At 47.7% G+C, this 14321-nt stretch overlaps 1 protein-coding gene across 1 annotated transcript in view; it reads right to left on the bottom strand.

Moving 5' to 3' along the window:
- Window positions 1-2247: 2247 nt before the first annotated feature.
- LOC311102973 (A-kinase anchor protein 6-like) overlaps window positions 2248-14321 on the bottom strand; it is a gene marked incomplete at both ends in the record, with an annotated part of 205347 nt that continues 193273 nt past the window's right edge. The window contains 3 exons of the mRNA XM_084144478.1: window positions 2248-2295; window positions 8762-8878; window positions 10073-13657. Coding sequence (XP_084000604.1) covers window positions 2248-2295; window positions 8762-8878; window positions 10073-13657 — 3750 coding nt within the window. The remainder of the gene's footprint in view (window positions 2296-8761; window positions 8879-10072; window positions 13658-14321) is intronic.

Raw genomic sequence — 14321 nt, 5'->3', positions numbered from 1 at the left:
CATTTCTTGCAAAAATATCTTGTTAATTGCAAAAAGAAGAAAAAAAAAGAAAAAAAAAACTTTTAACATGTAATGTTTCTTTGAGGACAATGTAAGAATGCATTTCCATTCTAATGTAATAATCATATCAGTCAAGTCTGAACCTTTCAGCAACAATAAGAATCAAAAATCCTTTTGGAACTTAGATAGTAGTGTAGGGAAAGTAACAGTCATCTCATAATGTGCTATAACATGCAGTGTTTGTATTCTGCAGTCTGCTAGATCTACATACAGCTTGTAACATGGCTGCTGATGGCTGAGGAAACTGTTGTTACACAACTTGATGTTTTAAGTATTATTAACAGTCATTTTATAAACAATGAATACCATTTTCATTTTTCTGTCTGATTTGCTCTGATGTAAGAACACACTTATCATCAACAAACATGCATCTTCCATAAGACCAAATGGACGACTACAGTAAAGGGTCATCAAGGCTAGTCTAGTCTAGGCAATCAGGGAAAGGTTGATTGGCTGTTGAGAAGAGTGTGTGTGCATGCACGCGTGTGAGCAAAAGTGTGTGTGTGCAAAAGTGTGTGTTTACATGCATCCGTATGTATGTATGTGTGTGCGTGACAGGGACGTACCTCCAGAGCTGATTCGCTGATGGGCTCAGAGGATCATCTCTCCTGTCCCATCGTCTTCAGAATCATCAGCACCTCCTGTAAACAACCGATTATTCATGCTAATGTCTGTGTCTGTGTGACTGGCGACACTCAATGTAATGACTATACTGTTGATGTGTGTCCCAAATGGTACCCTATTCCTATATAGTGCACTATACAGGGAATGGGTTGCCATTTGGATGCTGACACACACTTTATGTAGCATTTTGTAGTTAACGATCAATGACATCCCTAAACATATGTTTTCATATAACCTCAATCAGTCTTGTCAATCAGCTGTTTTTCCTAGTACTAACTCCTCGAATCCCCAATCATGGCCTCCTAGACACAGACACATCTCCCATTTAATGTTCCTCTTATTCATTTTTCATTTATAGTGTTGAGAAAAGAAATGATCAACAATGAAGAATGCTTGTACATTGTTTCAGGTGAATTACATACAGAAAATGCATGTAATCAAATGGTTTCCAATAAATTAAGTTAATTTCCCAACATGTTTGTATATTTATTGTTAACCATGCAGTCTAGCACTTTAAGGCTGATAATATTCCACATCACAGAACACGTACAGTTTTACACTAAACACAAAGCATGTACACCATCATGATACGTCAAGGTTGGAGAACGTATACATCTATATGGATGCCTGTTTCAACCTTGCTGTTGTCCCTTTTCCTCTTCTCTACATCTTTTGAACACCTAACTGGGGAAGCAGTGTTTTAACCACATGGTATAAGAAACAACAATAGCAAGGCACACATGTTTTAAGTGTAAAACCTTCCCTCGTAGTCGTACCCTCCCTTTATGTCTTAGGAATAAAAAAAAGGAAATGGTAGATAGATGCTGAATTTACGTCAACAGTCGTCATCAATCTTTTACTACACAACACCGTTCAGCTGTTTCCAGCCTGGGCAGTGTTGCATAGATAGATCTACTTGCATTTGGCTTTCTTTATGATATCGGTCCAACTTCCATTTCCTCCATCAGTTGAGTGCCAAAACAATCACTCTCTTTCTCTCTAGCTTTCTCTTTCTTAACACAAGTTGCCATGGAGCTGGAACTCTCTGGAACTCTCAGCAGTGCTGTTCTGTTCTGTCCAGACAGGATGGAACTAATCACGAAACAGCAACTCTCAAAGTACTCGTCCACTCAATGTGTCCTCTTCAAATTGTACCTTACCTTCTTCTGATGCAACAAACAAGGAAAACTTGTGCCCTGGGTTTATAACATCTGCAGCTGGTTCTAGAGTACCGGTGAGATAGTGAGAAATGCCATACTAACTGGCGGAAGAAGTATGTGTCTGTGTTTGGTGAGGGTTTGCATGGTGGGTGGCAGAGCAGTGAGGTAGCTCAGTTACAGTCTGGGACGGACTGGAGGAGCAGAGGACGGTGGGGGTCGGAGTTCACCCACTCTGGGGGTCACTGAGGGGTCAAAGGTCAGTATTACAGTAGCCAGAAGGAAGAAGAGGAAGCTTGAGTAGCAGGCTGGGGAGATCCATGGACCAGGGGAACAGGGGAGAGAGCCCAGCCCAGGCCACAGGCCATCAGGATGGACACTTCACACAGACATGGACCCTCCTCTCTCACAGCTGAGCCTTGGAGGTGGCTGAGGCTACACTCCCAGACAGTCTCTGTAAGACAAGACAAACATACATACAGTACGAATGTCAGTGAAGTTACCATAACACAATATCTGTTCTGTAGCTATTTTCACATTTTTTTAGTAATGACCAGCTCACACAAACACTACCAGTGATCTATTACAATACTACGTCGTACTGTATATTCCCCAAAACACAATATGAAGGGCAAGTATTTGAAACATTTGTCCTCAATGTACAATGTTCAACAAACCACGCTGTGATGCAACACCTCTGTAGTATACACAACAACACTATTTACATGAGTCTCTAAACCACAGGCCATGGTACACACTGACTGATTCATTCAGCAGTGCTTCATGGTCAGTATTCACCATAGGACTAATTGCACCCGTTCCCCTTCTATAGTGGTGTGGCGTGCAGCGGGGCTGAACAGGTGGGCCAGACGAGGCGGCACCACGGGGGGTCAGATACAGCTTTACATGACTGCTGGGTGTAGCTAGCTGTGCTCTCTGAGGCTGGCACGGGCATGGGGATAGGGGGCATGACTGCTGGGTGTGTGTGTGTGTACAGACTACCAGGGTGTGGCTTGTGTTCATGAGTCCTGCCCTGAGGGCTGGCATTGGACAGTATGGGGACAGCGGGGGAGAGGGGGGACAGGGGGTTCTCACAGAGGGGAGTCAGCAGAGTGTTTAGCCCCAGGGGTGCCCATGGGGGGGATGACATCCTCACATAACTAATAACTAAATACACAGCCCAGTCCTTTTACAAACAGCCTGCACTGTTTTAAAGGCATGCAACTCTCCCTTCAGAAACAGTTTGTTCATGCTATTGTAGCTAATACAGAGGCGTGGAGAAATACAGCTCTGAGGTGATTGGCCTTTTGTAGTACACATCTAATATTGAGAAAAGGTCATTTTGCCTTTGTGGTGAGGGAGTTGTGGTTGAGTAAGGCTAAATTCCTACAAGTATTACAAGTATTTTAGTAAGGCTAAATTCATACTGTATTAAAAAAATTGTAGTAAGGCTAAATGCTTACTGTATACGAAGTATTTTTGTGCTGTCAGCAGTGAGTACATGTGACTTTGCTCAGGGACTCTCAGCAGGGATTGGAATGAAACTGTGAAGTCATTGATGTATTCTTCAGGATGACTGAGGCACTTGAATCATAACATTGTTTGACTACTCAACTAAAGGCGCTCATTCTTCCAGCAGTTTCTGATGAAGGCATGAAAGACAGTAAGGAAAGGGTATAAGGGAACGGCTAACCCCAGCCGATACATATCCCTTGTTTGTCATGGGACTCTTATATGTTGAGCCAGGGTGTGGATTTTCTATGTTTTGTTTTCTATGTTTTTGTTTCTAGATCAGGGGTGTCAAACGTCCGGCCCGCGGGCCGGATCAGGCCCGCAAACGGGTTTAATCCGGCCCGCGAGATGATTTTGAAAAAATAAATAAATAAATAAAAATTGTAAAGTATAAAAATGCGCTGCAATTTTTCAATAAAATAAACTGCTGTTCCAATTGCATCCACTGGATGGCGCAATAGCAATTGTGTTAAGCAAGCAAACTGTTTATACCGGGGCAGAGCAAGTAGGTCAAGCACGTGCAGCTAATGAGCTACTTTGTTTTGCCCGCGATATTTATTACGGCTTCTACTTTTAACATTATGTGCTTTGGCACCCTCATTGCCCCAATATGTCTCTGTCAAAAAAGAGAAAAGTGGACGCAGAGTGCAGAGTGTTCCAAGAAAAATGGTCATCCTATTTATTCACGGAATTGAATGGGAAAGCTGTATGTTTGGTGTGTTCAGAGCATGTTGCAGTGCTGAAAGAATATAACCTTCGTCGCCACTATGTGAGTCTTCATGCCGACAAATATGACAACTTTCAAGGACAGCGGAGATGAGAGAAGGTGAATGAACTGTTGGCGGGTCTGAAGAAACAGCAGTCTGTGTTTACTCACAGCCGAGACATCAGTGACGCTGCAGTGAAAGCTAGCTACCTCATTGCTAATGAAATCGCAGTGGCTTCAAAACCATTTAGTGAGGGTGAAATTTGTAAAAACATGCATGATGAAGGCAGCGGAGATTGTGTGCCCTGAAAAGCGGCAGGCTTTTGCAAATATCAGCCTGACAAGAAACACAGTTGCAGACAGGATTTCCGATCTTTCAGTGGATTTGGACAGCCAGTTGAAGCAAAAAGTAAAGTCATTTATTGCGTTTTCGGTTGCAATTGATGAAAGCACGGACATTACAGATGTTGCACAACTGGCCATTTTCATCCGCGGAGTTGATGACACATTGACCGTCACCGAGGAGTTCGTGGAGTTGGTGCCGATGACAGATACAACGACAGCAGCTGATATTTTTACCGCACTCGTCGGCGCGCTGGACAGGGTCGGAGTGGACTGGTCCCGCGCTGTCAGCCTGGCTACAGATGGTGCGCCCTCAATGATCGGGAAAAAAGCAGGCGTTGTGACAAAGTTCAGAGAGAAAGTGCAATCTGCAAATGGAGGACGTGATTTTTTGACTTTTCACTGTATTTTGCACCAGGAGGCTTTGTGTTGCAAGTCATTAAAGATGGATAACGTCATGAAGGTGGTCATCCAAACTGTTAATTTCATCCGATCCAGAAGCCTGAATCACCGTCAGTTTGACAGCCTTCTCAGAGAGAAAGACCACATCTATGGCCTGCCATACCACACTGAGGTAAGATGGTTAAGCCGAGGTGCTGTGCTGAGGCGTTTCTTTGAATTACGAGAAGAAATTGAACAGTTCATGGAAGAAAAGGGCAAACCAGTGTTAGAATTTCATTCCGCAGAATGGATGCAGGACCTTGCATTTATGGTGGATGTTACAGAGCACCTGAATAACTTGAACAAACAGCTGCAAGGGCGCAACAAAGTTGTCACGCAGTATTATGACAGCATACGTTCTTTCAAGTTGAAGCTGTCATTGTGGGAGACGCAACTTGCCGGTGGTGATGCAGCTCACTTCCCCTGTCTGAAAAATGTGTGCGCGACCCAACATGTGGCAGACATGAAGCGGTTCAAAGATAAAATAACGGGACTGTTACGGGAGTTTGAGCAACGCTTTCAGATTTATGTTTATATGTTTTTATGTTGATGTGCTATTGTTTTTAATTGATTTTATTTTATTTGTATATTTAACCTATTCTTGACTCTGTGGTTCTTGCACTTGTTTGGGGAACAGGATTTCATTATTTTTATCTACATTTCTGCCTGAGAAATGACACCCTGATATAGTTCTGTGATCTGTGATATACTTCTGTGAATCACTGAGGCATTGTGTGTTTGTGTGTTCTTTGTCCTCAGAACTTTCAAATAACTTGAGGTGTTTTATGATTAATAGTGATGTTGTGCTTTTGGACACTGTCCTCAGGCTCCAGCTTTATGTTTATATGTTTTTATGTTGATGTGCTATTGTTTTTAATTGATTTTATTTTATTTGTATAATTAACCTATTCTTGACTCTGTGGTTCTTGCACTTGTTTGGGGAACAGGATTTCATTATTTTTATCTACATTTCTGCCTGAGAAATGACACCCTGATATAGTTCTGTGATCTGTGAAACAGTTCTGTTAATCACTGAGGCATTGTGTGTTTGTGTGTTCTTTTTCTTTAGAATTTTCAAATAAACTTGACGTGTTTTATGATTAATAGTGATGTTGTGCTTGTACTATTTTGGACACACTGTCCTCAGGCTCCAGCTTTATGTTGTATGTTGATCGTATTAAAACAAAGAAAACAATCTGAAGTTGTTGTTTTTAAGTTATATATACCATGATTTTTCCGGTCCCACTTGGGAATAGATTTTCCTCCATGTGGCCCCTGAGCTAAAATTAGTTTGACACCCCTGTTCTAGATCGTGTTGATCTATGTTGGCCAGGGTGGTTCCCAATCAGAGACAGCTGTAGCTCGTTGTCTCTGATTGGGGACCATACTTAGGCAGCCTGTTTTGCACTAGTTATTTGTCGGATCTTGTTCCGTTTAGGTTTTGTGTATAACCTAGGACTTCACGTATCGTTTCGTTTGTTGTTTTGGTTCATGTGTGTACTAAATAAAGAATGTACGCTTATCACGCTGCGCCTTGGTCCGCATCTGTCAGCGAGCGTGACAGAAGATCCCACCACCAGAGGACCAAGCAGCGTGCCCAGGAGGAGAAGTTGGCGATGTCCCAGGTGGGCGAATGGTGGTCTTGGGAGGACATATTCGCGGGCAGAGGGCCATGGGCAAAAGTTAATGCCCAGGCAGGAGAGGAGAAACGGCACCAACCGGGCCGACGTCGGACACGCGAGAGGCAACCCCAATAAAACATTTTTGGGGGGCACACAGTGTGGACGACGGGGCTGCTGGAGGCAGCTACAGGACGAATCGGCGGACTAGGAGAGGAGGCCATCGGGTTTGGGGGGCTGGAAGGGTGTTTGGCGGAGCCTAGAGGTAGAGCAGAGCCAACTCCCCATACTCAGGCTAGGCATCGTGAGACTGGGCAGGTTCCGTGTTATGCGGAGCCACGTACTGTGCCGCGAGTGTTCCGGCACAGTCCTGTACGTCCTGTGCTAGCACCATGCATGTGTCGTGCTAAGGTGGGCATGCAGCCAGGACGGAGTGTGCCGGCTCAACGCTCGTGGCCTCCAGTACCCCTCCTCGGTCCCGGATATCCTGCGCCAGTGCCACGTGCTGTAGTGCCAGTACGAGTGCACAGCCCTGTACGTCCTGTGCTGATGCCTCACACAGAGTGTGTGGAAATAGGCATTCAGCCAGGACGGGTTGTGTCAGCTCTCCGCTCCAGACCTCCAGTCCGTCTCCACAGTCCAGCCCAGCCTGTTCCTGTCCCTCGCACCAAGCCTGTGGTGCGCGTCGCCAGCCCGGTCCGGCCTGTTCCTGTCCCTCGCACCAAGCCTGTGGTGCGCGTCGCCAGCCCGGTCCGGCCCGTTCCTGCTCCCCGCACCAAGCCAGTGGTGTGCGTCGTCAGCCCGGTCTGGCCCGTTGCTGCTCCCCGCACCAAGCTAGTGGTGCGCGTCGTCAGCCCGGTCCGGCCCGTTCCTGCTCCCCGCACCAAGCCAGTGGTGCGCGTCGTCAGTCCGGCACGGTCCGTGCCTGTTCCACCGGTGCCGTCAGCTGCTCCACACTGGAGCCAGAGTAATCCGCTCCACCGGTGTCCAGTCCAGCTCCGGCCAGCGGGACCAGACCAGGGGCGCAACGGGGGGGTAGAGAGAGAGTGGTGGTCACGCCCGGAGCCGGATCCGCCTCCGAGGCGGAATGCCCACCCGGCCCCTACCCTCTTGTGTTTGTGTGGCGCGGTCGCAGTCCGCGCCTTTGGGGGGGGGTACTGTCACGCCCTGGCTCTGGGGACTCTTATATGTTGAGCCAGTGTGTGGATTTTCTATGTTTTGTTTTCTATGTTTTTGTTTCTAGATCGTGTTGATCTATGTTGGCCAGGGTGGTTCCCAATCAGAGACAGCTGTAGCTCGTTGCCTCTGATTGGGGACCATACTTAGGCAGCCTGTTTTGCACTAGTTATTTGTGGGATCTTGTTCCGTTTAGGTTTTGTGTATAACCTAGGACTTCACGTATCGTTTCGTTTGTTGTTTTGGTTCATGTGTGTACTAAATAAAGAATGTACGCTTATCACGCTGCGCCTTGGTCCGCATCTGTCAGCGAGCGTGACATTGTTAGATAATACATCGTTTTCAAACCAATTTGCTGGTAAAGGAGAACTTTGTGGAGAGTAGAGTTCCTGTAATTTGAATCAAAACATTGTTTGACTACTAGACTGAGGCACTTGAATCATAACATTGTTTGACTACTAGACTGAGGCACTTGAATCATAACATTGTTTGACTAGTAGACTGAGGCATTTGAATCATAACATTGTCTGACTACTAGACTGAGGCATTTGAATCATAACATTGTCTGACTACTAGACTGAGGCATTTGAATCATAACATTGTTTGACTACTAGATTGAGGCACTTGAATCATAACATTGTTTGACTACTAGACTAAGGCACTTGAATCATAACATTGTTTGACTACTAGACTGAGGCACTTGAATCATAACATTGTTTGACTACTAGACTGAGGCACTTGAATCATAACATTGTTTGACTACTAGACTGAGGCACTTGCGTCATGAATGCCAGAAATACGCTGTTATGTCTTATCATGGAACATGTTCTGCAGAGAGGGGTGAAAAGAAATAGAGTACTTTTTTTAAATGAATGGCAAAACTTATTTTGAATGTGCTTACTGGCAGTATGGAATGAGGCGGAAAATGTGTTTGCAATGCAACGCTACGATGAGAGGGAGAAACCCCTTTGGCCATTTTCCCAGGTAGAGTACACAGCCTGAGAGGGTGTGTGTGTGGGTCTGTGTGTGTTTGTGTGTGCGTGTGCCCATGCGTGTGTGTGTGTGTGTGTGTGTGTGTGTGTGTGTGTGTGTGTGTGTGGCAGTGCTCATCATACTGTACGTACCATGACCTGGGGCCTGGCAGTTCCAGTCTTTGAAGCAGATGAGTTGACTAAAACAGGGCCACTACCCCGGGGGCCCTGGCCCCCGACCTCCCCACAACCACGGCCTGACCTTGGAGACTGAGGAGAGGAGAGAGTATAGAGAGGGGGAGAGAGAGAGCGTGAGAGATGGGGGGAGGAGAGAGCGTTAGAGAGAGAGATGGAGAGAAAGGGAGAAATAGAGGTGGGGGAGAGAGAGTAAGAGAGAGAAATGGAGAGAAAGGGAGAAATAGAGAGGTGGGGGAGAGAGAGTAAGAGAGAGAGATGGAGAGAAAGGGAGAAAGAGAGGTGGGGGAGAGAGAGTAAGAGAGAGAGATGGAGAGAAAGGGAGAAATAGAGGTGGGGGAGAGAGAGTAAGAGAGAGAGATGGAGAGAAAGGGAGAAATAGAGGTGGGGGAGAGAGAGTAAGAGAGAGAGATGGAGAGAAAGGGAGAAATAGAGGTGGGGGAGAGAGAGTAAGAGAGAGAGATGGAGAGAAAGGGAGAAATAGAGGTGGGGGAGAGAGAGTAAGAGAGAGAGAAAATAAATCAAAACCACATTAGAATTTAATTGTTGGTGGTTTTATATGTTCTATAGTCCTTTCTAATCCACTCATATCTCTTTAGCTACAAGAGATGAAGAAATAACATAGGGTTAGGGTAAATGACTTAAAACAACAAGTAGCTAAATTGTTGTTGAGAATTGTCTTAACAGTTTTGAAAATAATATGTTTGTAAAGATTTGTGTATCAATTACATTTCCTGTCTGTAGAAGAATACTTACGTGTACCCCAGCTCACACTACCCCACCCTTTAGCTTCCTTTGTTGGATGTTTTTATAATTACGTCAGTTTACAAGGTAATCACTTAATTATTCACCAATTGACACAGGCAGATAACGGTGTGATAGGTCAAGCATCAGGTTTCTGAAGAGAGCAGCCAGGGAAGTGGCAACTTAGCATATGAAATAGAGCAATTCATTCATGAAATTAACTAATGGTTCTTCGCCGGGAATTCTTGCTTATGAATCATAATATAATCTGATTGATTATGATTATTCTGTTCCGTAGACCTTAACATTCTAAATCGGAAGATGCTAAGCAAATCCCTCTCCCATCGACACTTCAGGGAAGAAGAGAAGGAGGAGGAGGGAGGGGGGGATGAATGAAGGAGTGAATAAAAAGACCTCCTCAATATTTAGTCACAGATATGAATACATAACAGGCTGAAATGCGCACCAGTCCCATTACGTGGAGATTGGAGGGTGGGTGTAAAAAGGGTGTAATGTCTAACTCACCTGCTTCTGTTTATGAATTGACTTGACTTCCTGAAGAGAGCTGTTGCTTTTCCTGACATTATTATGTTTCATCCACTGTGAAGTAGGCCCTTTTTCATCCCTATCACAGTTTCTTATCGGGGGACAGTTAATTTTAGGATTAATACAGAGGCTGCCTTCCTCTTTTAAAGGATTTGTACTGGAGCAAGAGACCCTTATCTTAGTCATTACAGGGGAAATATTGGATTCAAGCATTTGAGTATCTGCAAAACATTCAACAGTGTCTATCAGGGTTTCACATGGTAACGGATTAAGATAAGAAGCCTCATTATGGCACTGTAGCTGTCTCCAAGCTATACTTCCAGGAGAAATACCATGTGCTTTTTGGTATTCATTGCAGGTGGGCAGAGGTGCTTGGCTCTGACTCTGGCTTTGGGCAGCAGGAGAGGGAGAGGAGGAGTAGCAGTCCATTAGTTTGGGACTGTGCCTCCTGGGCCTCTTGGTGACAGCCATGCTGTAGCAGAGAGGAGGTCCCAGGTACACTTCCTCAGTACAAGCCTCAAACAGCATCTCCTTGTCCCTGATGTCTGGGGTAGTCGACAGTAAGGGGGTGGTGCTCTTGCTGTCTATATAGGTGCTAACCTCTCCACAGTCTGAGTCGTGGGAGTTGATAGACAGGTAGGAGTAAAAGTCTCCCTTGTGGAGGTGGATGGGCCGGTGGGACTGCTCCAGGACTTTGTCCCTGATCTGGGCTCCAGTCTGGCCGGGTCTCTCTTTGTCCTCTGCCTGGCTCTCCTTGTTCTTCAGAGCCTCTGAGGCTATGTCGATGATCTCCATCACAAAGTTGTGCATGTTCTCCTGGCTCTTTTGGTCCTGGCATGGGGGCACCTGGGGGTGGAGGTGGCTGCAGCAGGGGTGGTCTGAGTTGGGGTCTGGGCCGGGGTTGGAGCTGGCATCTCCAATGCTCTGCTGGGTGTGGACATCACTGAGGAATGAGGAGAAGAGATTCTCCTGACTGTTGTTTCCAGAGCGGGGTGGTCTCTGCAGGGCGTGGTGGTGGTGGGAGCCACAGCAGTCCTCCAGTGGGGAGAGAGAGGGGGAGGAGTGGCTGGAGCTCTGGCAGGGGATTTCCCCTCTGAGCTGGCTCTCTAGAGAGGACTCCTTGGCCTGGAGCTGGGACAGCGTCTCACACAAGGACGGCGTGGTGGCAGTGGCCATTCCCATGCCCCTCTGCTGGTCCCCTCCGTTCACCACTGACTCGTTCACATAACAGTCTTTGAAGGACTCCCCTTTCTTGGTGAAGAGGCTCCCCTCCTCTCGTAACAGCTCATTGTCCTCATCCTTCCCTTTGATGTGGGAGTTGTCCACATTCCCGTTCTCCATGTCATCTACAAACTGGCTGATGTAGCTCCGCGTGGCGTTCTTCCTGTTGGTGTCCACCACGTCAGGCAACGTCCTGAGACACTCCTTCTTCACGTTGCTGTTGGTGTGGGACTCCAGGAGCCTCAGCGCTGAGCGGTTTAGGAAGGAGCAGCGCTCATTTCCTACAGACGGCCTGTTGGTGCGGTCTTTGGATAGGGTGCCACACTGCAGCTCGTCCCCTAGAGGGTCATACACTTGGTTCTTGTCCCAACCGCAGCCGGACTGGGACTGCTGCTGGGAGCGGGAGGGATTGTGGATCCAGTTGTGGAACTCGTTCTTCATGTACTCCAGGCCCAGGCCTAAGGAGCCCTCCATGTACTCCAGGCCCAGGCCTAAGGAGCCCTCCATGTACTCCTCTTCAGAGGTGATACCCAGCTCCTCTTCAGTTAGGGTCAGTGTGGAGCTGGACAGAAGGTCACTGTCATCCTCCTCATCCTCCTTGATACCCAACTCCTCTTCAGTCAGGGTCAGCGTGGAGCTGGACAGAAGGTCACTGTCATCCTCCTCATCCTCCTTGATACCCAACTCCTCTTCAGTCAGGGTCAGCGTGGAGCTGGACAGAAGGTCACTGTCATCCTCGTCATCAGTGCAGGCCGAGGTGCATGACACGTTGACCACCATGCTGATGCTGGCGTCCGCCTCGTCGTGACCCCCATGACCTCCGTGGTGATCCCCCGGCTGGGCCCGGTGGTGGTGCTTCCTGAAGGAGGCGTTGGAGTCCAGCAGGCAGCAGCTGTTCCTCAGTACGGCCAGGTCCTCAGTGCCCACCGACGAGTCCTCTGTGCTGCTCAGCTCTGTCAGAGACGCAGCCGAGCTCTTGTTGACGGAGGAGGGGGATCCACCCCGGCCCCCTGAGAGGCGCCCAGCGTGCCCAGGCCCCCCAGGTCCATACTCCACCCCAGGGTGGCGCAGGGAGCTGCTGCTCTGCAGTGTGATTTCAGAGATGCTGCGTGTCATCTTCAGGTTGTGTAGCGGGGTCTGGATGTTCTCCAGGCGTTTGAGGAGCTCCAGAGTCCTGTGGCTCAGTTCCCCTGTGGGCTCTATAGCTCCGGTGCCCAGGCCCAGCTCCCTCAGGCTGCCCTGGCTGCCTCCCTCTCCTTCGGCCTCCTCCCAGCTCTTACACGGGGCCAGCCAGCTCTCCAGAGACGTGGAGTGCTGGAGAGTGTCTTTTCCGGATGGAAATAGCTCCCCCGCTGCATACAGGGACTCCAGGGAGGACCCTTGGGACAGATGGGGGATCTCTCTGTCTCTACGGCCCTTCTCCCCTGTCACTCTCCTCTCATCTTCCTCCTCGGAGTCAGGCCTGAGGCCACGTCCGTTGATCAGAATCTCCACGTTGGACTCTCTCCTGTGTCTCCTCCGGTTCTCCCCTCCTCCACCTCCCTCCTCTCCTCCTCCTCTCTTCTTCTTCCCTGCTTTGGATCTGTTTTGGTCTCTCTTTCTCAGCGCCGTCACAGACACACTGTCCCCATACAGCGCTACCTTGTTGGCCCGTTCTAGGATCCTGTCAATGTCCTCGTCACACACCCTGTCCCCCTCGTCGTCGTCGTCTTCCCCAGGCGAGTTGACTCCTGTGGGGGGTCTGAGGGAGGTGCTGCCTCCTCTCCGTGGGTCATCTAGACAGACCTCGGAGTTGGCAGTTGTTTCTGTCTCACCCTCACTGACTATCCCGCTCTCGCTCTCTGATCTGCGGGCGGACTCCCCGCCGTGTCCCCCCTGCTTTCCCCAGACAAGCAGACCCCCTAGGAGGTCTGGCAGGGATTCTACAGATGAGAAGGAGGAGTCTTTGCTCAGGCTCTTCAGAAGAGGCTGCTTCCTCCCGGCTTTTGCCGGAGAAGAGGTCTTGTGTACGGAGGGGAAGTGAGGCTGTCTGTAAAGCTCCACATTATGCAGGCTGTACACCTGATAGACATTGGGACGCTGAGAAGACAGAGGTGTCACTCCAGACGATTCGCTCAAGGACATCCCTCGCTGAGTGACACGCGGGCTCGACTCGGACATGTCATAGTTTAAACCGGCCCCAGGGGATCCAGGACCTGATTCACATTCAGCGTTTTGTTTGTCATCAAATTCCTTTGGCTCCATGTGCTCCACGATGGTCATGTCCATTTCATCCCACTCCCAGGAGTCCTCAGCTGGGCCGTGGAGGTCCATGAGACCAGCCTCTACGATGTTCCCTGGGACCTTCAGAGAGACAGAGAGATAAAAGGGAGAAGCTCAAATTTACTGGTTGAAAATCAATTTAAAAAAATAAAGAGCTGTTCCATTTTTTTGGGATACAAGGTTAATCCTTTCAATTTTGGGGAGAAAGCAAAGCATTGCATAGCACGATTCTCTAAAGACTGCATCGTCTTAAAATGTGCTTAGACACAGACATTTTGCTAAGGAGGACACAATTATACAAATTGCTTGGCATCTCATTAATATAAGAGAGAGGGCCTATTTATATTAGCCATTTTTATCTCATTAATCGAATAAAGTGGTAAATCTAGCACTTGCTATGTGGCACACCCTCTGTAATGAATTTCTATTAGATTTCTGTTTATTCTCTTCTTGCTGATAAAGGAAATCCTAATGACTATAAGCTGGGGTTGCTAATGCAGGATAAAACCTTCATCTGTGAATCAATCAGCCTCAGCTGACCTAGCTAACACTGGACTAAATGATGCACCAAGCACCTATCTAACTAACTAACCAGGGGTGAGTTTCCACTACGACCATTGTTCGTCCACCCTCAGCTGTTTACCAAAACAATGGCAGAATGGCTGCTTTGTTGATGTTTGAACTGCAGATTGCCCCTTTAAGATGTTTTTAGTGCTAAGAAGGTTTTGGGAAACTCACCCTAGAT

This window comes from Coregonus lavaretus (assembly GCF_964263955.1).
Source record: "Coregonus lavaretus genome assembly, chromosome: 27".
In the NCBI taxonomy this organism is placed as follows: domain Eukaryota; kingdom Metazoa; phylum Chordata; class Actinopteri; order Salmoniformes; family Salmonidae; genus Coregonus; species Coregonus lavaretus.
Note: the sequence above shows the minus strand (reverse complement) of the source record. Positions and strands in the feature narration are given on the sequence as shown.